The 26,622-nt window shown below is 36.1% G+C and overlaps 1 protein-coding gene across 1 annotated transcript in view; it reads right to left on the bottom strand.

Annotated features, from left to right (window-relative positions):
- NECAB1 (N-terminal EF-hand calcium binding protein 1) overlaps positions 1 to 26,622 on the bottom strand; it is a 176,524-nt gene that overhangs the window by 28,121 nt on the left and 121,781 nt on the right. The window contains exons 6-8 of the mRNA XM_032760018.2: positions 11,139 to 11,275; positions 3,114 to 3,235; positions 489 to 565 (exon numbers count right to left, since the gene is read on the bottom strand). Coding sequence (XP_032615909.2) covers positions 489 to 565; positions 3,114 to 3,235; positions 11,139 to 11,275 — 336 coding nt within the window. The remainder of the gene's footprint in view (positions 1 to 488; positions 566 to 3,113; positions 3,236 to 11,138; positions 11,276 to 26,622) is intronic.

The following is a 26,622-nucleotide window of genomic DNA, read 5'->3' as shown; positions in this document are numbered from 1 at the left end:
AAAACCATCAGTTAATGTGCTAATTTCCAGAAGTTGAGTGTGGAATCTCATCTTTTAGTAGATAGCACTGCCATTTTCCTGAATTAATTTGAAACATTCCCAAGACTTCAACTTATCCCTTAATAAGTTGTTATCCCTTCAACATCTTATCCCTAAGAGCTGTCATTAGCATCATTCAAGCACACTGTCACCTAGTTCATTTGAAAATGTAAGAGCCAGGCAGTGCAGTAGATTTATTTAACTCTCAACTCCACATCCTATTTTAAATATAATTGGGAGTGGGAGGTAGGGGGAGAATTAATGTAAGCTTCTGTATTTAACAATAACAACAAAAACCTCAAATAACTACTAAGCAGCCATTCATAGAATCACTGGGATCCTGGCTGTTATTCTATCTATGGGGCAGTCATGGATATAAAGCAATGAGGAATATTGGGTAAGAATATCTTGAAGAGTGGAAGAGAGAATAAAGAAAAGAAAGCACCTACCTTCTTTTCCAGTCTATCAATTAATTTCTGGAGTCTATTTATCTGGGTCATCCACTGGTTGTCTTCTTCTAATAAGCCTGGGGCCAGGGGGAATCATGAGGGCAATATGTTAAACTTTAGACAGAGAAGAAATGCTTGGTTATATCAGAGCTTTCCTTCAACCCTGAAGGAAAGATGCAGTGTCACTGACTGGTCATTTTTTTAAATGTATTCACGAGTGCTTTCTAAGGTATTGATTTCCATAGATCCATGCATCCCGGGGGTTCACTTCCGCAGGCCTGTTTTTTATGTAATTGCCTATTTGGCCTTTGATATTCAAAGAAAAGATCCTGCTGAGCCATTTATAAAACCCCATGATGTAGTTGGTTTTCTTTTGCAAACAGGAAAGCATCAATCAACAATTCTAAACTTACTTGTAGGGCAGTGGCAAGAGCCAGTGAAATCATACCCCTGACCATAGCAAGGTGTAAATTGCTACGATCAAAAAAAAGCATAAGGGCAAGATAGTTGGTGTCTCCTTTCCCAGGATCTAACTTGAGTATATATACATGGACTATAATCATGGCATAGTGGTTAAGAGTACAGACGAGCCTGTTGATCTATATTCATATATATGATATATACATACATATGTATTTGTTGGTATGTAGTGTGTGTGTGTGTGTGTGTGTATCTAGCACCAAGTTAAACATTATAGAAGTTCTGCTACTATTATTGTTTTTATTAACGTTATCATGCAAAGAGAAGAGTTATGATCTGAGCCCGTGCACAAACATCCTGGCATATTTGTATATACTGATTGTAGCTTAATAAAAATGTTTTCATAGGCATTTGCTGAAGTAGTATTGTTTAATATTTCTTGAAATCAGAATGTGATTGAATTCAAGACTATAAAGCCTTGTGTTAGCTTTGAATGCAATAAAGACAAGACCTAAATTATAAAGGGAGAGTGATGTCATCAGAATTTACTTCTCCACCTGCCTTCTTGGAGGAAGCACCTTTCAAAGCCCCAAATTATGATGTAAAAATGAGCATTGGCACTGCCACAAAGAAGTGGCTACAAAAAAAAAAAAAGAGAGAGAGAGAGAAAAGAAAAGGGCTGATTGGAGAAAATATTATAAATATACTAAGAAAATTTATGTTTTTTTAAATTCTAATACAATATTTCTAATCTAGGTTGTTCCCAAAATAATTTAAGGTGGCTGTCACATCAAAGACCCAGGGAAAGATATTTTGGACTATTTTCTAAATGGTTAAAATGGAAAGAACAATCTATATGTTACCTCAGGAGCTTAGCATTGTCATTTTCTAGTCGCATGTGGTAGATCGTATTATTTTTCCCAATTCTTCACTTTTTTCCTGCTATAGAAGTATCTGTATATACCCTTGCACCACAACTTTGCAGTATCTCCTATTATAGTGAATGAAGCACATTTCCCTTCCCATTGTTACCGTGCTTGACATGTGATTTGTTTGGCCAATGGAGAGGTACCAGACAAGATGCACACAGTACATAAAACAATGGTTTTTAATATGCGTGTATAATTTTGGGCTGGCTGCATGTGCTTCTGACACCCACTAGGAGAAGAAAATGCTCCAGTTGTTGCTTATTCCAGAAGGAGGCTACATGAGGAGTGGGGTCGAACTCAGCCTACATACAGCCTGGAACCACATTCAACTGAAATTGCCCAAATCACCAACCATAGACTCATGAGAGAGAAAAACAAGTATCTACAGGTGTAACCATCAAGATTTTAAGGTTGCTTCACAATAAAAATGGACTAATATTCCATATGACCTTGGACAAATCACTTAACTTCCCAGGCTTGTTTCCTTACCTGTGAAATGGAGAAATAGGGAAATTAACATCTATTTTATCAGGTGTCAAGATAAAATAAGGCTTTATTCATGAAAATACTCTGAAATCTTTCAAGTACAGTTGGTGAAAATATAGAATATAGCTTATACCTTGATTTTCTGAATATTAGATATTTAAAGACTCATTTTTGTTAAAATGACATGTTCAAGTGACATATGTGCATGTATATATGCATGCTTTATAAAAATTACTCCAATATTTAGCAACATGAGTTTGCATATTTCAAATTGATTTTAAAATGGTGACACAGTTAAAATTTAATAACCTAACAATTATGAGTATGGTTTGGCCCAGTAAATCTTACATCACATTACAAACTTCAAAAACACCAGCTATGACTAATCCTATCATGAAAACAAGGATCCTTTCCTCAAATGAACTTAGGATAGGCTTAGGGAGGCTTGGAGATCTAGAGCATATTAGGGTAGAGTCCCTTTATTTCAAGATGATGGGGAGTCCTTATAGACATCAAGGCTTTTAGATGTTAGCTGATGGAGCTACTGCCTTCCCTATTCACTATCTCTCTGTGTGCTTTCCAGGCACAACTGCTAGGATTTTGACCATGCTGATTTTAGGCTCACCAGTTCTTCATACCCTACACTCTTCACTGCTTCTGTCTCAAACTTACTTGGTATAAGGAAAGTTTTCCATTACTATTGTCTTATCTGTTGTTTGTTAAAATAATCAATTGGAAAACGCAAGATAAATAGACTTTGACAAAGAAAAACAAATGAAGGGTATGTTACCTGGACCGCTGACATTAAACTGAGGGCTGTTTGGGGAGAAGCTGTTGTGTCTCTGGACTCGGCGGCTTGATCGTTTTCCAGGCCATTGAATCGACAGAACTTCTGGCTTGGCTGGCCCTTGCCTTGATCAACAGAGAACATTTAACCTTAATGTTAGTGCTTCAGTCTCTTCCTTCAGGGAAGAGATCTTCATGCGTCAGTCATAAAGGTTTTATAGTGCAGCAAAATGAAAACTTATGAGAATGACTGCTTGTAAATGCTCTAGAAACCCAACGTAATTTGGTACTATAGTATGTGAACCTAAGAAAGAGAATTCTGAGCTTTCTTTATTCTTAAAATTCTGAGTAAAAATTGTAATTTAAGGTAGGCTTTTTTCCTTTGTTGGTCAACTTCCAGTGGAAAAACATGTGTATGCAGCTATTGTATTTTGTTTAATTTGAAAACACTTATGGACTTTTTCTGTAATTCAGTTTTTAATTTTTTGGATCAAAGCTATACATCCACATATTTTTAGGAGTCAAATGATTCTATAAATCTTATTTCAAGAAACAGGAGCTCCCTGCTTTCACCCCCATATCATATTCCCACTCCTCTCTCAAAAAGGCAACACTTTCTAGCAGGTGTTTGCTTTCATATCAGTATATGTTATGATATGAAAGTAGTATATGTTAAAATATATATTATATACAGTATATGTTATATACTATATACAGTATATGTTATATACTATATATAGTATATGTTATATACTATATACAGTATATGTTATATACTGATATGAAAGTAAACACCTTCTAAATTATCAGTATATAACATGCTTAAATTGCTATGTCTTTAATTTTTAGTTTTAGGCTTTATCTATTAACTTCACAATATGAAAAGCTCAGGCCAATGATATACAAATGGAAATGCTGTAAGGAATTTCCAGGAAGGCTGCTTAAAAGTACAGATTCAGCTAGAAGGGAGCCCTTTTGTCTTTTCTTAATCTTCTTTCCTGGTTGGAATGTGAACATGGTAGCTGGATCTCCAACAAACATCTTGGTCTATGAGGCAGACTTGGCAATAGTTTATTATATTAATATGCACTTAATATATGAAAAAGAAAGAGTGTCTATGATAAATCTGTAAGGACATAATACTTAAGCTGCCTCCAACAAGATTTCTTTATAGGAGATATAATCCCTTGTGTGTAAGATATAACCTTCTGTGTTTAAGACAAATCTAAGATTAATGTACTCATCCAAAAATCTTCATTATCTATCAGCTAGGGAAGATTCCTTTAGCCTTTCTCCTGTGTTGGATGACCTCTGATCCCCCTTTTACTAGATTTCATTTTTTTCTTACCTGACTCCTTTGTTTTGGTGGAAAATATCCCCTAATTGCTTCATAAGAAAAGGTGCATAATGAAAGGTAAAATTCTTGAAACATTGCATGAATAAACATCTTCCTTACTTTATTGATGGTTTTATGGAATACAGATTTCTAGATTGCCAACTGTTTTGAAAAATTTGCTCCATTGTGTTCTATCTCCCAGAGTCACTAGTGAAAAATCTAGTGTTTTCTTGATTATTTGCATATGGCCTGGTTTTTCTCTCTGGGAGTTTTTAGACACTTGTCTTTGTTTCCAGTATTGTGAAACTTCATAATGGTGTGTTTTGTGTTGGACTTTTATTAGCATTATAACGAGCTCTTGATCTGTTCTATCAAACTGGACACATATATTCCAATTCTGACTATTTTTCTTAAATTCTTCCTTTGATAATTTTTCTGCTTTGTTCTCTTTCTGGAATTGCTATTTTACAAACAGTAGACCTCTTGGACTGAGCCTCTAGTTTCCTTATTTCTTATATTTCACCTCTTTGTGGAGATTTCCTCACACGTTTATATTTCAACCTTCCTCAGAGAATGTAATTTTTGCAATCATAATTTCCAAGACCTCTTTTGTGTGCTTTGAATATTATTTTTAAAGCATTCTATCCTTAATTCATAAATGCAATATCTTTTATTTAGTTTTTGAAGGTATTGAAAACTTTCTTTTGAAATTTTTTGTCTGCTCTCTGGATTATCTGTTTCTTCCAAGTTTCTTTTCTTGTGTTTGACTTGTCCTTTTGGTTGACCCCATACATTTTAGAAGGAGGAACTACGAGTCTGACTGGAACCTCTTTGTTTGTGGCAGGGATTGCCAACTTGCAGTCTTCACTGTACAGTGGCCTGGCTGGGCCTATTCTTCAGGGAACCCTGACCATTGGCATTGTTAAGTCTTTTCTCTGGGATTAATCAGATCCCTCAAAGAAGCATGCCCCAACTGGAGGGTCTGAGCCCTGTTGTTAGTACTCTGGGAGTACAATATATGAAGGAGATTTTACATCTCACTCTTCAATATGGTGACTTTCAGTTAGTGTCTCCTTTGTTAGTATTGTGCCCTATCAGCTGTGCCAGGTATATATATGCTCACCTTCTCCAGACAGCTTATGTCTGGGGTTCTTCAAGGATCGGGTAGGAGCAGTCACTATATAGCACTGGGTGGAGCTTCCAACAATATATCAGCCCTACCTTCATCGTCATTTTCAGTTCCACATGGTACAGCCAAGTCTTTAGCTTTTCTGAGGTTCTATGATATCAAATATATTGTATCTTGGCTTCTTACATTGCCTGCTTCAGTTTCAGCTTTCTCAGAGCTTCTAAATCAATTTCCACTAGATTCACCTTCTCTCCACCTTCCAAGTTTCTGTCCCTTTGGCTCTTCTTCTATTCTTATTTTTGCAGGTTAATGCCTCCTTTTATCCAGGTGCTTTTAATGTCATGTTTTGAAGGGTTTAGAGAGAGAGCAAAAGAAATCATACGTTTAATCTTCAATCTTTAACTAAATCTCCCTATGAATTTTTCTATGGTATAAAAAAATCCAAGTTTTTGGTCAAGCATGGTGGCTCACGCCTGTAATCCCAGCACTTTGGGAGGCTGAGGCAGGCAGATCACCTGAGGTCAGGAGTTCGAGACCAGCTTGGCCAACATGGTGAAATCCCATCTCTACTAAAAATACAAAAATTAGCTGGGCACGGTGGCAGGCACCTGTAATCCCAGCTACTTGGGAGGCTGAGGCAGGAGAACTGCTTGAACCTGGGAGGCGGAGGTTGCAGTGAGCAGAGATTGTGCCCCTGTACTCCATCATGGGCGACAGAGTGAGACTCCATCTCAAAAAAAAAAAAAAAATCCAAGTTTTTGGCAGCTTTGGTGGTCAGGGGAGTAGGTGATTAGAGCAATCCTTCTCTACGTTCAACCTAAGGAAATCTAAGCTGTCTAATCTTTTATAACCACCTGTATGTGAAATTAAAGCTTTTCCTCACTTCTATAATAGACAACTATCAAAAGGAGAAAAATAACTTTCAAGTCAAGAAGGAATTAATTACGTTCCTGGATATAGAAAAACTGTGGGAAATAGAGCAAACTTGCAGATTCCATTATAAAAAGGAAATCCACATATAATGAAAACTGTATTCCCAGAAATTTAATTTGTGAGGAAGAGAGTTTTATGTAAGAGAATAGGGGACCCCTAGGGGGAAACTTCCATATAACATACTTATTATTCTTGTCATTAGCTATTACGTACTTTCTGAACACATGGAATTAATGTAATTCACATTTAGTCAGTTTGCCAGGGCAGATACAAAGAGTGTTGTAGCATGCCATCTGAAAATTCCACCTCTGTGGCATTCCAGCTGTACACATCCTTTCTCTCTCAAATACCCATTTTTACATGAATAGACACAGACATTTTGCCCAACATGACATGTCTACCTCATTACTGCCGGATGAATGATACTGTGTGATTCTCCCCTGGGGCTGATAGATGGAATAGTTGACTTCCCTAAATTTGCTATATTCCAAAGAGTCTTTGTATCCCTAGGTTTCACAAATATTAAATCCCAAAGTAATGTTGATGCTGAAGGGAAAGCAAATTATCACAAGCCTGGAGATTTTAATGATACCTGCAGGTTGCAACTCTTTTTTTTTTTTTTTGAGATGAAGTTTCGCTCTTGTTGCCCAGGGTGGAGTGTAGTGGCGCGATCTCTGCTTACTGCAACCTCCACCTCCTGGGTTCAAGTGATTCTTCTGCCTCAGCCTCCAGAGTAGCTGGGATTATAGATACCTGCCACCATGCCTGGCTAATTTTTTTGTATTTTGAGTAGAGAAGGGTTTCATCATGTTGGCCAGGCTGGTCTCGAACTCCTGACCTCAGGTGATCCACCTGCCTTAGCCTCCCAGAGTGTGGAATTACAGGTGTGAGCCACCGTGCCTGACCTGCAGGTTGCAACTCTTGACTGTGAAGGCCATCACAAAATCTTCCTTTATAACATAAACTGATGAATTGGCCGGGCGCGGTGGCTCAAGCCTGTAATCCCACACTTTGGAGGCCGAGGCGGGTAGATCACCTGAGGTCAGGAGTTCGAGTCTAGCCTGGCCAATATGGTAAAACCTCTTCTCTACTAAAAATACAAAAATTAGCTGGGCGTGGTGGCAGATGACTGTAGTCCCAGTTACTCGGGAGGCTAAGACAGGAGAATTGCTTGAACTGGGAAGCGGAAGTTGCAGTGAACTGAGATTGCATCACTGCACTCCAGCCTGGGGGACAGAGTGAGACTTTGTCTCAAAACAAACAAACAAACACAAAACTGGTGAATTTTTGTTTGCATCTGTCTAGCTTTTAAGATCTTTCTGAACCCCAGATGACTGTTAGCTTGGTCTCCTCAGTGTTCTGGGTCCTCACCAACTGCTCCTCTGTAGCGTTCCTTTCACCTAGAATTCCTTTCATTCATTCACTTTCATATGTTTACCATGCAGTTGTAGTAAGTAGAGGGGACTTATGCAAAGTCTCTGCCATTTAAAAACTCAATGTCTAATGGGGGAGATAAACAAGGAAGGGGCTGAGATAAGTAGATACAAATAGAGGGCACTATGGGAATACATGGTAATGAAGTGGGAAGTATAAATGAGCAGTGAAGGCTTCCCAGAGAAAGTACTGTCCAATCAGTGACCAGACAGATGAGGAGAAGTGAGCCAGATGAGAGATGGGTAACATGAGATGGGTGAGATGGATCCCTCTAGAGAGAATCTCATTCTGCCATTCAAATTCATCCTAAAGTTCCAGTTCAAGTCTTGTCTTCCCATCAGGCTTTTTCACTGGTCTCTTGATTGACATCATAGGAAAGGTATAGTGTTTCTCTCTCTATCTTTTCCTCACTGATGAAGGTCCCAGGGCTCTCCTCACTTTCGATGGCCAGCTGATAGGAAGATATAGCCTTGGGAGAGGAGACACAGCCCCTTTAGGTTTGGGCATAATTCACGTGCTTCAGTCTGGTTCATCAGATATTACGGGCATAAATCCATAGTGGTACCTTATTTTCTGTTTGCTTGTTTATGCATTTCTTTATAAACCTCTCAGGGGGAGTATCACAGATTTGGGGTGGGATTTGGTCATTACTGGGTGTCTTAGTCAAATGCCATACAACAGCACCCCTTAAACTGCAGTCAGATGTGTAACATTTCCCATTATTTCAAGCTGTTTTTGACTGAGAAATCCAGAAGTAAAAGGTTCATTAATCCTCTAGTGCCTTCTACTTTCCTTAAAGTCTATATTGTCATGCTCCTTCTCATCAAGCACAGCTGCTAGGCAGCTGCTGGCAGCAGTCACAAGAGTTCAAGGCTAGCCAGTGGCCTAACACAAAGAACAGTTGTTCATTAAACATTCACGGCATGGTGGTAAACACAGAACACAAGTTTTCAGGGGATGACTGTAGAAAAAAACAAAAGCACAGGTGAAGAAGGGGAGTAGAGCACTTTTTCAAGCCTCTTCTCAGGTAGCAGATGACTGGTTCTAAAAAGGGAGTTCCCATTTTATTTCCAGAAAGTTGAAACAAAAGAGACAACACAGGAGGCCTCATTTTTCTCATTAAGAACATGAAATCAATTTCACTGTGCTTCAAGACATTCAGTTATCCCCTGCTCAAAACTGAGGAGGTGGGTTTTGCTTTTCTGAAGTGAATTGTTATACTTTGCCATTTGGTATGGAATCACCCAATGCAGTGAAAACAGGAAGTTTATGATGTAGAGAACGCTTCACAGATCCGCTGAAGAGTACTTCCCTGTGATAATCAGCTGCATGGGCTCATTAGATTCTGGAATTACAGGCTTTTTTGTTAGAATTTGGTGGTGCTCACTCATTTTGACATTGTAAACACATGGTTGAAAATTCCACTATTTTGGAGATGTCCTAATAATTATGTATCAGTTAATTTCTTCAGGAAAAGTAGTCCTACAGGGTAGTCTATTATCAGCCTGTTCAGAAAACTTGCTATTTCCTTCTCTCTAATTTAAGATGTGAAAGTTAGATAAAGCACATCTATAAGTTTAAAGTAACACATCTGCCAAAATATGCCCCAGGAGCAAGAGTTTTGCAAGCTTCTCTAGCTTGCAAGGTATAAGCAATGACAACTCAGAAAAATATCAACTGTTGACTGGGATTACCTTGCTGTCTGCCCTGCATATTTTTAGTATAAGTTTCTCTTAAGCATTAGTGCCTTTATTTATATAGCTATTGCAATATGACTACTTATTTTCTCAGTGATACCTATTGGTGGCATTGAATTTTGAAATAATTTCCATCATTCACTTTTCTCCATTTCCTGAAATAATTAGGCTTACTGAATTCTCAGGTCTCCCCAGTATATCCAGGTTCATGTAGTCTGTAAGGGTCTTTCCCATCATTTCCACATTTTCAAAATTACACCAAATTAACAAGGAAGGGCCTGAAATAAGTAGATATAAATAGAAGGCACTATAGGAATACATGGTAATGAAGTGGGAGGTATGAATGAGCAGTGAAGGCTTCCCAGAGAAATTACTGTCCAATCAGTGACCAGACAATCAAAGAGAAGTGAGCCAGATGAGAGGTGGGTAACAGGAGGTGGGTGAGACGAATCCCTCTAGAGAGACTCTCATTCTGCCATTCAAATTCATCCTACAGGTCCAGTTCAAGTCTTGTCTTCCCATCAGGCTTTTTCACTGATCTCTTGATTTTGCAAAACAAGCTCAAATAGAGAAATTCCATGAAATTGACTTTCTCATCCTTCCATCCCTCTATCCATATTTAATCTTCTACTATTCTGAAAACAATTGGCAATGTATTTCCTCTTCTCTATGGTATTTATTATCACTTTGTTCCTTGCAGTATAGTTTTTGCGTTCATGTCTTATTTATATGATAGACTTAGGCTTCCTTAAGGATTGACATTATGTTAAATGTATCTTTGTATTATTCATAATACTTCAAAGTCTTCTCCATCTACTAAATTTTCACTTAAAATTTGTTGACTCGGCTGGGCTCAGTGGCTCCCACCTGTAATCCCAGCACTTTGGGAGGCCAAGGTGGGCGGATCGCCTGAGGTTAGGAGTTCAAGATCAGCCTGATCAACATAGTGAAACCCCGTCTCTACTAAAAAATACAATAAATTAGCTGGACGTGGTGGTGTGCCCCTGTAATCCCACCTACTTGGGAGGCTGAGGCACAAGAATTGCTTGAACCCGGGAGGCAGAGTTTGCAGTGAGCCAAGATCGTGCCACTGCACTCAAGCCTGGGTAACAAAGTAAGACTCCATCTCAAAAAAAGAAAGAAATATATATATATATATATATATACATACACACACACATATACACATGTGTATATATATATAGTGTATATATACGTGTATATATATGTGTATATATATAGTGTATATATATACGTGTATATATATGTGTGTGTATATATATATATAGTTGACTAAATGACTGACAGTAAAAGAAAAAGTGGAATGGTCTTTTTAGAGGCAAATAATAAGGCAAGCAACCAGTGGAGGTCACTGTCATTCTTTTTAAATATATCAATTCTCGTTTTTAGTTTTCACTAGTATAAGTACAATGCCTCTCAATTGTTTTTTCATGAACATAGAGTCACTAAACAGACATCAGAAGAAAACATGTAAATTGCCTTTCTTGACGGGTTTGCTCCTCAGTAGTTTCCATGGCACATTCCAGGGAATTCTGGAGAGACTGCAGCTGATTCAGGGTTTCCTTCAATAAAAATCGAGTTACGAATTGTTCCAAATTGGAGGCTTCTTGGTAGTCCTAAGGGTGACAAAACAAATGCAATTAGAAGTATGGTAGAAAAAAACACCCAAGATTTTTTTTTTCTTTTACCATGTACCCATCAATCCCAGATTGATCCTAGAAAGAAAGGGTGGAGAGAAGGGAAAAGATCTGTTGAGCCCTGGAGGCTACAGCATCGCTCTCATTCACCCACCAGGAGATGAATAAAAAAGCTGCAGAAATGACTGGAATATCTTGCCTCCCAATGTACCTGCCTCAAGATTAAGAAAAAGGACAAAACCAGCAGAGTTGCAAAATAGACATCTGTAGAAAAGAAAAAATATATATCCGGCGGGGGGGAAAAATATCAGAATGTGAGTAACTCAGGGTTTGTTCTATGTCTCATTTGAATGTTGACCACACCATCATATATTTTCTCTATTACCAACAAAGTGCAGACATGTTTCAGCAATTGGCTTAATTCACTGCTGATATATTTATCATGCTTGATCCGTATTATGCTGAAGACAAAGAAAATTATGTGTAGTTATTTAAAATTCAGAAAATGTTAAGCTTGGAATATTTAAACAGTTTACTAAATCTGCTTATGTCTCTCCCTCAGTAACTTTACCTGAGGCTCATTGACAATTAATTTCTAGGACAACATCTGAGCTACAAAAGCAGCATTCACTGAAACAGCCCCAGGGTGACTGCAGAGGTCACTGCAGACTGAATAAGTGTACTTGCCAAGCTTACTCAAGGTAGATGGGTGAGCTGTGGATGGTACCACCTGCTGTGCTTATCTTCCTAAAGTCTCAGGGAGAACCAACAACGAAAACCCAGGTTGGTGTGGAATAAGATGGTGACAGGGCCACTCTTTCAGGTCATGGGACCAGCCAGTGAAATCCGATTTTCTAGAGTCTTGAGTGGAAATGATATATTCAAGTTCAGCCAAGGAAAAGATTTATTTGTCTCTGTCCCTAAACAAAATTTTTTTGTGGCTGAAAAGACAAAACACAAAACGACTGACGGTGATAACATAATACCACGAATCCTGATATGCTGGAGAAGCTTAGGGCATAGTTATAAACCCAAACAAATAAGATTTAGGTATTTAACCTTCCTGGTTCTCAGTTTTCCCACTTATAATCACTAAGTAACTCTGGCATACATTCCAACTCAAAAATATTCTGTGCTTCTATCAACTTTAATTCAGGAAGAATTGGACTATGGCCTCCTGATATAATTTACTTTGGAAGTTTTTCTAATAGAAGAATAATGTAATAGCATAGAAAATCTCATTTCTTTCTCAATTCGAAATAGTAAAAAGTTTCAGTCATCAGCCTCTTTTTAAGCCCATTCATTACAGGTGAACAACACAGGAAATTTTCTTATCTACTGAGATGGTTAATATTGAGTGTAAACTTGATTGATTGAAGGATGCAAAGTATTGTCCTTGGGTGTGTCTGTGAGGGTGTTGCCCAAGAAGATTAACATTTGAGTCAGTGGACTAGGAGGGGCAGACCCACCCTCAATCTGGGTGGTACCAACTACTACAGCTGCCAGCGTGGCTAGAATAAAGCAGGCAGGAGAAGATGGAAGAGCAGACTTGCTGAGTCTTCTGGCCTTCATCTTTCTTCTTTGCTGGATGCTTCTTGCCCTCAAATATCAGACTCCAAGTTCTTCGGCTTTTGGACTCTTGGACTTACACCAGTAGTTTGCCAGGGGCCATCAGGACTGTTGGCTTCCCTACTTCTGAGGTTTTGGGACTCAGACTGATCCACCACTGGCTTCCTTGCTCCTCAACTTGCAGACAGCCTATGTGGGACTTTACTGTGTGATCGTGTGGTGTGAATCAATTATCCTTAATAAACTCCCTTCATATAAACATCTATCCTATTAGTTTTGTCCCTTTAGAAAACCCTGACCAATACATCTACCATATATAATAGTCCTATTTAAAAATTAAAAATTGCAATGACTTTAAACTCCATTTAAGAAACTAACCATAAACTAAACATAACCATTACATGCTTATAATAATCTTAAGAGTTTTGGGTGAGTTAAGTCAAGCTAAAAATATTCCAAATATTTAATTTGATCTCATAGCTTGCTATTTATTTGTTAAAAAAAACTTCAAAAAATTCTCTCTGAGTTTTTAAAATTGAGGAAGGCTTTTCTTTGAGGTTGAAAGAAAATGTGATGATAGAAAAAAAGATGTGTTTGAGTCTTTTCCCACAGTTATTTCCATATCACCAATGGATATTTTAAAAAATAAAATTTATTAAAATGAAGATAAAATATAATTGCAAAGTCAGGGATTATGCCAACTATTTTTGCATCTCAGTATATACTATGACTAATATAAAGCAAATGATAAAAAGTTTTATACTTATTTGTAGACTGCATTGAAAAATGAAGAAAGCAAACATTTACTGAGCAATAAAGCATAGCATTGTCCTTACTCTTTTCTCATTTAAATGTTAAATATTTGTCATGTCAGAATTATAGAAAAGAGATTAAAAAATTATAGTTAGCCATTTTAAACATTCCAGTCATTGCAATTAGGTTTCAGCTTCTTTGACAGAAAGGTCATGTCTTTTATTTCTGTATCCCTTACGGTGGAGTAGAGGTTCGTTCATACCTGATGGTTTGCAGATACACTCCTAACTCTAAGAATTTATTGCATTTGCTATTGTGATCTTACATACAAATATTTTGATGATGTTAAAGCTAGATAATTAAGAAAAGTTAAAGTCAGACAACTGGCCACTCATCATTTCCCCACCACAGCAAATCAGAAAGTTATGATTAGGTTAACCCTCTTATCTCACTCTGATGAGAGTTTAATAACCTTACTAGTGACTCTGTAGGTAACACTGAAAAGTGGCAGAACCCAGTTGGTTGATACATTTCTTTGATATAAGTGTTGATGCCTTGACATTCAGAGGGGTGGTGGGTGGGTTTAAGGTTTGGGGGATTAAGTTTTTTGAATCAATCATGAAGGTTTACTGTTTTATACTACCCCTCATTGATAAGGAGAAAAAAAAAACTTGTTTTCTAATATTCCTACTTATCCTTCCAGACTCAGCTTGTAACACTGTCTCTGTACAGATGTTCCTCTCCTTGAACCACCACTTCTCTTCACAGGATTAGGAATACATCTTTCCACTTCTATGTATTTCTGTGGCATTTCTTCCCCACCTAGGATATAGAATTTTTCATAGGATATAGAATTTTTCATTGTGATATTGTGATCTGTTGTTCATTTGTCTATCTTCCCCATTTTAGGCTAGCTCTTTAAGCACAGGGATTATGTCTTATTCATCTCTGCCTCCAGAGTACTCAGAACAAAACTGCCTCATAGCAGCTGCCCCATAAATGCTTAAGAAATGTGTGAGAAACCGGGTCCCACATGGAGAGTCAGGCAGCAGAGGGAGTGTCCAAGCTCTGGGAAGTGCTCTTGCCACTGGCTAGTCACCAGCTGCCTCCCCCTGCATCCAGCCCTTGCTGGTTGTAGACGTTGCCACCCGGCTTGCCCAGTCATGTGGGCTCTGCAATAAAGAAAAATACAGCGTTGTTCTAACAGACTGTTTGTCCTCATTTTATTTTCTGGACCATTTGTTAGTCTCCTTCCCTTCCCTTATTCTGGATCTCAAGGTTTGAGACTGCAGACCCGGGTGGCACAGATCCAATCTTCCTTCCCTTTTCTCAGATATGCAGCAGATGTTCCTTTGGAAGGCAGTGGCAAAAGAAGCAGATGGAAAATTAAATAGATAACAAGCTGGAAAATGTCAAAGCCTGGCCCTTTTAATTCTCAACAAATGTGTTGGTAGCGAAGGTACAAAAAGAGATTTTTTGCATTCCTAATTCCCCAAAAGACTGGTATGTTGGCATAAGGCATGTATTCCTTTAAGCAGAACCTGTATTTGAGAGACTGGCAGAAAGAACTCCTACAGACAAAATAAAGTAGTTTAAAAATGTACAGATTATACTCATTATTCAGATTTTGCTTCTTTTTTTTTTTTCAAACACAGTTTAATCCTCCGTGTCTATCAGAAAGGATATGGGAAAATAAAAGCTAACGTTATACTTCTCAGATCCTAATAATGTTCATTCATGTCATTGATAATTATTAGTTACACAAATCATTAAGTGGAAATTGTGAACAAAGTAGTACTAATACCTCCATTTTTGTCTGCGGAAAGCCAAAATGTAAACATTTCAATCTACATATTTCCTTTGGTGGAGCTGGAACAGGGCTAGAATTCATTTGAGCAAAAATCCTAGCATTGGAAGCATAGTGCTTTGAATCAGGTTTCTTAGAAAACTGTCTGTGCATCTTAATTTTCACATCATTTCTCAGTAAGGAAGCTCTGCCCATCAGGTTGATGGAATCATCTCAGTTAATTAGGAAAATCAGAGCATCAGTCTTCCCTGTTTGGAAATCAATCAAGTCAGTGACATCTAGGGTTAGCGTATTCTTGTTTATGAGGTCAGATAACAATCACATTTAGCAAGGGGCACTGCTTCTGACTGTCTTTTGGATTAACTCCCTGCAGCTCTCGCCATTCTTGTGTAAGACATCTGCAACAGCTTCTATAACAGAAAAAAAAAAATAACTTTACAAAGATAAGGTTGTCGTTTGCTCTTTTCTACTCTATCCACAATTATTACTTTTTAAAATACTAAGTGGGTTACACAGATTATCTATGTCCCACTTCTTTTAAATATTCTCAGGCTTTTATTTTAAATGGCACATTTTTTTTCCAAACTGGGAGACCACTATATGAAATTTAAGCCTTATAAAAATAGAAAAATAAAGAACTGGCTCTTACTTGTCCTAATAATGGACAGAGGTTAATTCCAGCTAGTCTTTGTAAACCTTAGATGGCAAAAAACAAGATATCAAAATAATTTCAGACTACAGATTCCCAAGGATTAAGGAAATGATAGATTCTCAGATTAGTGAAAGAGGAGACAAAATTATAATTTTGGATTAAATGTTATTAAACAATTAATAAATTGAAATAAATTCTGAGCCCTTTCTTAACCAGATATTCTGTAGTTTGAAATAAGTAGATACTTTAGAGATGAATTATATTAAGACCTTTACATTGACAAACTCCACTTTAAAGGGCTCATCTTAAAGTCCTCAAGAACTTATTTTGTGTAGGATTCTTTCCTCTGGCTCCTCCTATTGCTCTGTCTCATATCAGGAGACCCTAACAAGAACATAAGACTACTTGGATGTCTTTGCCTAAAGGACAATCCCATTCTGCTGGGAAGTAATCCTCTTCAAACTTTGGGAATTTTAGGAAAATGCACATGGGTATGAGGATGGGGACATCTAGAGAGTCAGCCCAAATCTGAGATTAACTACTAGATGAGGACCCAGGTCACATTCATAGGTGTCTAATAACATAATGTGGTGGTTAAGAAGCTGGCTCTGAAGACAGTCACACTTAAGTGTGTGTGCCACTTGACAGCTGTGTGAACTTTGGAAAGTATTCAACCTTTCTAAATCCCTATTTCCTTAAGTGCGGATAAGAATAGTTATCATAAGTTTGTTGCGAGTATTAAAATTAAATACAGCATGTGGCACACACAGTAGGGTGTCTAGCTCATAATTTTTGATAAATGTTCATTATTGCTATTAACCCATTGGAGAAAGGATATTATAAAGTGTAATGGACAGATCATTGGCTCAAACTTCACAAGACATGGGTTTGTTTGCCATGATAATAGTTCACCTCAGAATTATTGCTAGGACAAATATGTAGCTAGTATTTGGCACATAGCAGGCTCTCCACAAATATTAATTTTCCTGAGTTATTTTTGACACATATTTTCTACTGCATATCTTCTACCTTGCTTATTCAAAAACGTACACCTTTTATATACATACTTGTTACCAGATTGAAGCTGTGACCCATGGAATTTGGTGTTTGAGGAGTGTCAAGTTTAATACGTAGAGTTCAAGTGCAAAATTTATCAAAAATTTTTCCATTCTTGACTTGATTCTCCTGAAGTATAGTAAATTAGTAAATTAGATACAATTTATAATAGATACAATCAGATACAATTTATAAACAGTACTTCTTGCATTCCCCTCTATCTCCTCTGAATTCTATGAGCCATATCCTCCTATAGAACATCTTGTTTTCCAGAAGCTTTCCAAAATTCTTTCTTAGTCTTTGATTTTACTCCTCTTTCTTCCTTTCTCTCCTATATCTTTATATGTATATTAGCTAAGATTTCTTCCTTTCTCCTCAAATTTGTATGAGTCTGGTTTTACTCATCTAGGCCCAGTTCTTGTTCTGTATCACAGTTGGGTAGAAACCAGAAAATAATAACAGGAGAATGTGGGGAAGATGGCCATGTTGGTGGCATAGTTTATAAAACCCTTGGAATCTTCACATAAAAACAGTGCAAACAACTAGAAAACAGCAACAACAAAAAGCTCCAATAGACAATGAATGCAACAAAACTAGATGACAAGGTGTCATCATCAACCTACAATTGCAGGTGGGTAAGGACAAAATCACTGACAGCCACAAGAGGTGCATTGCATGATGTTGCTGGATGTGTAGGCAGAAACAAAGCAACACAACGGGTTATGAGACAAACCTGAGAGCAAGAGGACTCCAAAGTAGCCAACAAATGTTCACTAGAATAACAATGGCTAATTTGAGAATAGCAACTGAAACTGGCAGTCATTTTATCCAAAAGTGGTTGAGTACAAAAATGAGAGAGCACAAAAATCTTAGTAAGGCCTAAAGGGATTAGAACTGTGTAGCACCTGTGAACTCTTAAAATCAGTCACTCCAAAGGCTATGTCAGGAGGGACCTACACTGAGGAATTAGCTAGGAGTGGACTCAAAACTGAGAGGGATGGTCACAGAGACAGGAAATAAAAAGGGAGATTCAGATAAAAAGTTGGGGAGAGAAACAGAGCCAGAAAGCCTTGGAAGAAAAGCTGCCTTATTTTTTCAGTACTATAAGACAAACCACTTAAGAGGAAGCCCTGTGAAGTTAGAAAAACAATTTTGAACACAACTTCCTTTGAAAAAATTCAGGAAAACTGAATTCTTAAAAGCAGAAAAAAATATTAAGGTCAAATCCTATACAAGGTTATAATAAGAAAAAGAAAAATGAGAAGCACAGTAACATCCCTGCAGACAATGAAAGCATACCAGAAAGACAAGATGACAAAACAGACCCAAGTGCAACCAAGTATTTAAAAATAAGCTGGAAAATATTAAGAAAAAAATTTCAAGAAATGAACAAAAATATAAATCAGAGTTAGATTAACTCAGAAATGAAGTGATAGGATTCAGAAAAGAATTAGTAATCGAAGAAAAGTATTATTTCCAAAATTAAGTCAAAATTAGAAGGAACATAAAAACAAATAAACATTACATGTAATACCTTAATAAGAGAAAATGAAAGGAAAGAAAGCTTTTAAAATCAAAAGTAACAAAGAAAACAAATAAAAGGGATTTGAGAGGAAGTGACAAATGTTGAATATACAAAGAACATACAATATACTGATAATAGAATTTCTAAAGAAGTATAGAAACTAACAAAGGAAAATAACACTAGAAACTATTATTCAAGAATGTTTTCCTAAAATAAAATTATTTGATATTAAATACTGAAAGTATGCCATATATATGAGAATATCGACTCAGACCAAACACATCAAGACATATTTTAGTAAAATTGCTGGACTTTAAAAGACAAAGCAAGAATTCATGCATGGAGACATATAGAGCAAATGACTTATGGGGTAAAAAACAAAACAAAATAAAATCTAGATTACCGCAAGGTTTTCCAAAACCAACACTTTTATTCCAGAAAAAAAATGTAGTAACATATTTTAAGATATTTAAAATAGAGCCAAGAATTTTGTATCAGGAAAAATTGTCTTTTAAGTATAAAGCGTCCCCAAAAATCGTGAACATGCTAAAACTCAGGTAATATTGTTCCTATGAGCCCTTCCTCAGGAATCTTAGAAAATGAGCTGCAGACAACCAAAACAACCAGGGAGACTTCAACATAAATGCTGGTGATCTAGACCAGATCCAGGCAACATTTTTTTTTTTTTTTGTAGAGGCCTAGACAGTAAATATTTTAGACTTTGTGAACAAGAGATCACATGAAAGCAGTCATAGATAATACTGAATTAGTTGGACTATGTTCATAGACCATATAAAATATATGACTGGCAGAATTTGGCCAATGGCTGGAGTTTGCTGATCACTATTTCAGTCACTGAGTATCAAAGGCTGCCAACCTAAAAAATAAAAACAACTAAAAGATGTGATCCTTGACAGGAGAACACACTATCCACTATAGTTTTGTCAAATTAGCTTCTGGATTTAGCTGACAATTTCTAGCAAAAATAGAGTTCAGAAGAACGTGCTTACTTGTACCATGATTGGCAATCAGTAAAGCCTAAACCATGAGCATAAGCATGTCTCTGGGCTCTGTAACGGATAAACTGTAAAAATATATAAATAAAAGGGATTGCAAAATAGCCTATAAATTAAAAGAAATGCAATAGAGAGAAAATGAGTACAATTTAACTACAGTTTCTGGAGATGAAAATCTGTGTAATAAAACCATAATAAAACACAAGGAAGCGACTACTAGAAGGATCCATTGGTAGTTATTTTCAGGGGAAGAAGGAATCATAATTGGGACAGAGCATGTGGAAAGACTTCTGGGGTAACTGGTAGGTCAGGTTTCTAAAATCTTGGTGATGGATTCAAGAGTGTTTGCCTTATTGATCGTGAAGTTCTACATTTGATTTGTGTGGCTTTCCTTTTTGTTTTGTTTTACAATAAAAAGGTTAAGGTATGTGTAGGAACCAGTCTAGTAGAAATATACTATCTTCATATGTTTGAGGAGCTGTGGAGTAGACAGATAGGGACTGTAAAATACAGGACTCTTTGGCAGGCAGTAGGACAAGAAAATCTGTAAACACTTCCAAATTAGTAATTTTTGTCACCTCTTATATGCCATCTTCTCAACTGCTAGTGTGCGTTTTTCTGGAGTGTAACATAGAACCAAATGTTACGTTTTTAAGTATGAAGAGCACAGAACTATGTTCGTACATAAATTGGATTCAATTTATATTTGTTGATATTGATGATAAAATATCACCAAAATTTCTTCTCCATAAATACACTGCTTTCCACCTTATTGCTCACACACTTTTCTTTGAATATCATTTTTAAGCTTGTGGAATAGACATGAGACAAAGTTGACATAAATGATACTCAAAGGATAACATTCATTTGTAATGTTACTATTCCTAAACAGTATATGTGTCAGATGGATAGTTCTATTTTAACCACAGTCCTATAATATGTTGAGTTAATAGGCCTAAGTTACTAAATTTGTCAGACACAAATACATTTTTCAAAATATCATATATGATCTCTCTGCTTTCAAAGGCAAATTATCCTTGCTTTTGATCTAAACAAATTTTGTGACAGAAGAATAATTGAACATTAAAATATTATAAGCATTTGTAAACAGCATAGTGTATGGAAAATAGTAGTTTATAAATATGTGAAAACTGACACATTTCTGGATTTAATTTTCCCTTGTGGCTCACTATGAAAGAATACCAAAATATTCTGGTAATTTTTTATTCAGGAAAAAATAACCTTTGGGAATAGATAACTTGCTCGGAATAACAAACAGGTAAGACACTTTTTTTCCAGTGGGACTTAAAAACCAAAATGCTATACTTCATCAAATATAAAGTGCCATTAATTATAAGATGCACCACTATTTTGGTATTTTATATACCACAAGGAAATAACAATGTCACCAGTTAACTTTTATGCACCATCAATTGATAGATATATCCCAATTTCATAGCTGTCAGAAAAAGGAAACATATGTATCCTAGAATTAGTGAAATATATTGTATTTTTTATTACATTTCAATATGGCCCGTGACTGAAAGCAAGGGGTGTGGATGATCTGTCTGTACCTGTAACTTTATTGTGTTCTATATCCCACATTTAGAAGTCAGGATTGAAAGACAGAACTGACTATTTCTCACATATGTTCAAGAAAATGACTGGGTAATATAAGAGACTGGCTATAGCCTGAAATCATAGCCTGGGCTTGCCTTTCTTAGCATTGAGTCTGTGTCAAGGTCTCCTGGCATTTTAGGGGTATCTAGACAGGCTCACAAGCTAACTGGAATCTTAATGGTCATCCGGAAGAATAAGTCAAGAGTTCATAGTATTAGCTACCTAAAACAATGCAGTCTACTAGTTCTCTCTCTCTCTCTCTGTCTCTCTCTCTCACACACACACACACACACACACGCACACACACACACACACACACATAAAATTGGGTGGATTATAAGAAGTAAAGACCCTCAAATTTTCATTATTAAAAATATATATGATATGGGAAATTAGCCAGGCATGGTGGCATGTGCCTGTGGTCTCAGCTACTCAGGAGGCTAAGATAGGATGATCGCTTGAGTCCAGGAGGTCGAGGCTGCAGTGAGCCATGTTTGCACCACTGAACTCCAGCCAGAGCAATAAAGTGAGAAGACACATATATACATATATCATATGTAAGGAAAAGTGGATTATTCAAATCTACCTGCATACTCCTTTCTAAAAAAGGTTTCTAGATGACTATACAGACTACTTAAAATTAGTTCTGCATATCTTATTGATACATTGGAAGGTAATATTTACATTAAAGAAAATTCCTGAAAGTTCCAATTTTGGCATTAGGATTAGTTAAATATCCTAAAATACTCCTTCTATAGAATGCACTATAAAAGGTAAAGTGTGGCAAATATTATTTGAATGTACAGCAAAGCTTCTAAGAACATAAGAGAAAACCAAGAGTGTCAACAATGAACAGGAGGCAGAGAAAGAGACTGACTGGTAATCTTACATTGAAGGCCTTGCTCTACTGCAGGCATTTTCTTTAACTAGAGACTCTTAAGTTCCAGATTTTAACAACTTTTGGAAGAACAGAGGATGAGTCAAGGTAGGGGGTTGAAGCTGGAACACTCAAAGGACCACATTTTTACTAAAAGAGAGCTGGAAAAAAAACTCTATGCACGAACAAAGGAAGATGACAAATAAGTTTTCTCAGTCTTAACTCTGAGTGCAAAACTCTCTCTTGAAAACCTAAAATCAAGATTCAGTCCACTCAACAGTCTGAGGTTCGAACTCCTATACCTGCATATTCAGGGAAGCCCAAAACTGAGAGATTAACTCACCTCAGTTCTGTATTGGTAGTATCTTGAGGCAGCTGGCATAAACAAAAACATATTCTCCGTAAAGAAATACATCAAATCCCCAATGATTTAATCAGCCAAGTATAAACTAATAGTGGAAAAATGCCAATCTATCCGCACATATCCATATCACACAAAGAAAAAAAGTATCATGAAAAAGAGTCGCAGTAATATGCTTCAGATGTTCAAAGACATAAAAAGGGTAATGGAAAACAGGAGAAAGGAGTGAGAGACTATAGCAAGAAACCGGACAGGTTTCAAAAGAGGCAGTAAGAACCTCCAAAAAATAAACATCCAATGGATATGTGAAATAGATTAGATACAGATGAAGAATAATTAGGAACTAGAATATTAATCTGAAGTAATTATCCAGCCTGAAGCAGAGAGGTGAACAATATGAAATAGAAGTGACAGAGAAGAGACTGAGAGTATTTAACTTATATATAAGGAGTTCTAAGAGGTGAACAAAGAGAACAGAAAAGAGACAATTGCTGATAGTTTTCCAGTATTAAACAAAGGTGTGACTCTTCAGAGTCAGAAATCACAGCAGATGCCCAGCAGCACAGATGAAATCAGCACCCAGATGCAATATAGTAAAACCTTAGAAAATAATAGAACAATTAATCTGCAATTTTTTTTCTTTCTTTCCTTTCTTGAAATCCACAGCTAAAACAATACGTATGAATCCTTGTTCCAACTACCTATGAACCTGTGGCTATTAACTGTGCAGCCCTGCTCTTCTGTCTTCCACCAGACACTTAAACTCTAGGTACAAGTGCTAAATTATCTGCATGGACCCCTTGAACCACTGCACTAACTTGGCTTAAGATAAGTCACAATTGCCCAACACTGTACATTACAACTCTCTGCAAACAAGAGTTTCAGTAATTCTTCATAGGCTACATTGGACTTTCCCTGGCTTCTTTTTGAAGTTCCTGTTCCTGTATTTTGCCAAATCATTTGCTATTATGTACTCTAATTTTTCCTTATTGATTTATAGCATTTGTTTAAATGTTTTTAACACTAGCCCTTGGTAGTTAAGTTTTGCAAATTCTCTTGGTTTGTCTGTTTTTTCAATTTGTAGGTGCTGTCTTTTGATATACAACTTAATAAAGTGAAAGTTATGCCATACTATGTTCTAAAGGTATAGTTTATATTTTGTATCTTTTTTAAGAAATCCTTCTTTAGTCATTAAACTATTTTCTTCTGTACTAAAACTCTTAAGTTTTTACACATATAAGTCTTAAACTGGGATTGATTTTTGTGTATGGATTCAGAATTTAACTCTTTTGTTTTCATATAGATAAGTCATTTTTCTAGCACCATTTATTGAACAGTCCAGTATTTTTTTTGGCACTGATATGTCATGTCAGCTCTATCACAAGTAAGATTTCTATACATTTTTGCCAGATCCATCATAAATTAGGTTTCTATACATGTTCCAACTATTGTTGGTTTGTAGATATACAATTTTTTTATTATTTGCCTTCTCTGCTAATTTTCTCATTAATTCTTTTGGAAATTTGATTAGAGGTATATTGGACCTTCCCACTCAATCTTCCAGGTCTCTTAACTTCTTTTCTATTTTCTAGATCTTTATCTCTCTAAGTCACATTCTCTGTAGTATCTTCAGTTGTGTCCTCTAGTTCACTAATTCTCTACTCTATTTAATCAGTTGTAAAACTAGTTTCCTGATGTTTTCATTTCAATTATTGTATTTTTAAAATGTTTAGCAAATCTTTTTGTGCTTTCTCAAATTTGTTTTGTCTTTTTTATGTCTTGCTCATTTCTCCTATTTTTAATCCCACATATATTTATATAAATACATTAACATACTTATTATTTAGCTGATGATTTCAATATATAGAGTCTTTTAATACTGTCTGAAGTATGTTTTGAGGTTTTTTTTTTTTTTTTTGCTTTCAGTACATATTCTTTGCAGGATTAATCTGTGGAAATTATACCAGATCTAGATTAAGAGAGAATTTGATTTTGCTTTTGTCCAGTATCTGGGAGCACCATCATCTTGGAATAATTTTAAATTACATTCTTAGCTTGAGGCTTTCCCCTCCACCCAGGAAGTTTGGATTTGGCCTGCACATTTACATGAGGGCTGGCTTGTAGTTATAAATTCTCAGGGCAGACTTCTTTTCCCCTTTGTTTATTTGGTGCCCTGGATCACTAGGGGTAACTTTCCTTTCGAGGAAGAGTAAAGGCTTTTGGGTTCCAAGTTTTTGCAGAAGGATGTTATCAGAATCTTTACCTTGTGGGGTGCTGGTGGCTATGCTTTCTCTTGCCCCAGTGCTGAAAGTTTTCAAAACTGAAATGTAAGGTCAATGAGTTAAAGCCGCTTCCCTGCACTGCTTAGTTCTTTGTGTTCCCTCTTTCACTTAGATTTTGGTCTCTGAGAAGTCTTTGCTTTCTTGCCAGGGCTTGGATACATTTCAGAAATGTAAAAATATATTCTATCCATTATTTTTAGTTTGTTTCAGCAACAGAATTGTTGAAAGAATCCCCCCCCAAACTGCTATAAACAGAAGTTGCTAAGTATTTTCTATGGATTCATTTATTTGGACCTCCCAAACCTGTCATAAGAGATAAAGTAATCTGCCTAAAGTTAGATAGCTAACAGGTAAGTTTTGACTTTTTTGTTCATGAGTAAGCAATCATTGATCCACAGAAAAAATTAACAAATAAAAAGCAACTGGTTTTACTAACTACCTTAAAACTCTACTGACTTTTATTATAACAAACCTACAATTAAAGACTAAAGTGGTTGAAAAGACATGTGACATGTTTTTTTCTGCAGATAAAGCTATATGAAAATTTTAAATTAAAAATATAGATAACTTTCACATTTGAAGTAGCAATGTTATAAATTAGAAAATGCAGATTGGCAATATAAAATATTTTTTAAAAATTGTTCTAAAATGGGATTGCAGTGGTTTTTGTATAACTATAAATTTAATAAAAATATTTAATTGTATGCTTACACTTTGTTAATTTTATGGTATATAAATTATAACAATAAAGCTATTGAAATATCTATAATATATTGTTTTTTCAAAACCAACTACACGTACATTTTAAATCAGTTATTTGCACATAAAAATACACGCATCTTTCCAAGTCAATTGTATTCACATATGATATAGTTTTTAATAGCCAAATAGTATATTTTATTATATTTATAATTTATTCATCAATCTCATATTGTTGAATATAAATTAAAGATAGTTGTCTAATTTTTCTTAGTATTAACATTTATATGGTGAATATTCCTTGTATACATACTAAATTATTTCCGAGTTAATGTTCTAGAAATGAAATTACTAGGTAGAATAATACCTAAATTGAAAATGTGTGACATGTTTTCTCACATTTGCCCTCCTGCAGGTAGAAGGTCACTAAATTTGCCCTCCTACAGGTAGTACTAATTTAAAGTCTCATTATCATGTTTAAGAGTCTTCATTTTCCTGTGTTTTTGAACAATTGGCATTATTATTTTAAACATTTTTAATTGATAGAAGTATACTTTATTGTCAATTTAATTTATATTTGTTTATTGATAAACTTGAACATTTACAGAATATAAACTAAAATTTGTGTACATGTACATTATATATATAATTTATGTGTGTGTTATACACACATGAAGAGAGACAGAGAGCCCCTTTGCATTAGTAAGTACAACGTAATTCAATTGACTCCTTTTCTACATATGTAACTTAATAGTAATATTTGTTTGTTTGTTTGTTTGTTTTTTTAGAGTCTCACTCTGTCGCCCAGGCTAGAGTGCAGTGGCAGTGGATCTTGGCTCACTGCAACTTCTGCCTCCTGGGTTCAAGTGATTCTCCTACCTCAGCCTCCCGAATAGTTGGGACTACAGGCATGTGCCATTGTGCTCGGCTAATTTTTGTATTTTTACTAGAGGCAGGGTTTCACCCTGTTGTCCAGGCTGGTCTCAAACTCCTGACCTCAAGTGATCCGCCCTCCTCAGCCTCTCAAAGTGCTGGGATTACAGGTGTGAACCACCACACCCAGCCAGTAGTGATGTTTCATAACAGAACAATCTGAAAAGTTTCAAAAA

This window comes from Hylobates moloch, unplaced genomic scaffold, assembly GCF_009828535.3.
Source record: "Hylobates moloch isolate HMO894 unplaced genomic scaffold, HMol_V3 SCAFFOLD_9, whole genome shotgun sequence".
In the NCBI taxonomy this organism is placed as follows: domain Eukaryota; kingdom Metazoa; phylum Chordata; class Mammalia; order Primates; family Hylobatidae; genus Hylobates; species Hylobates moloch.
This window is presented reverse-complemented; position numbering and strand designations above follow the sequence as displayed.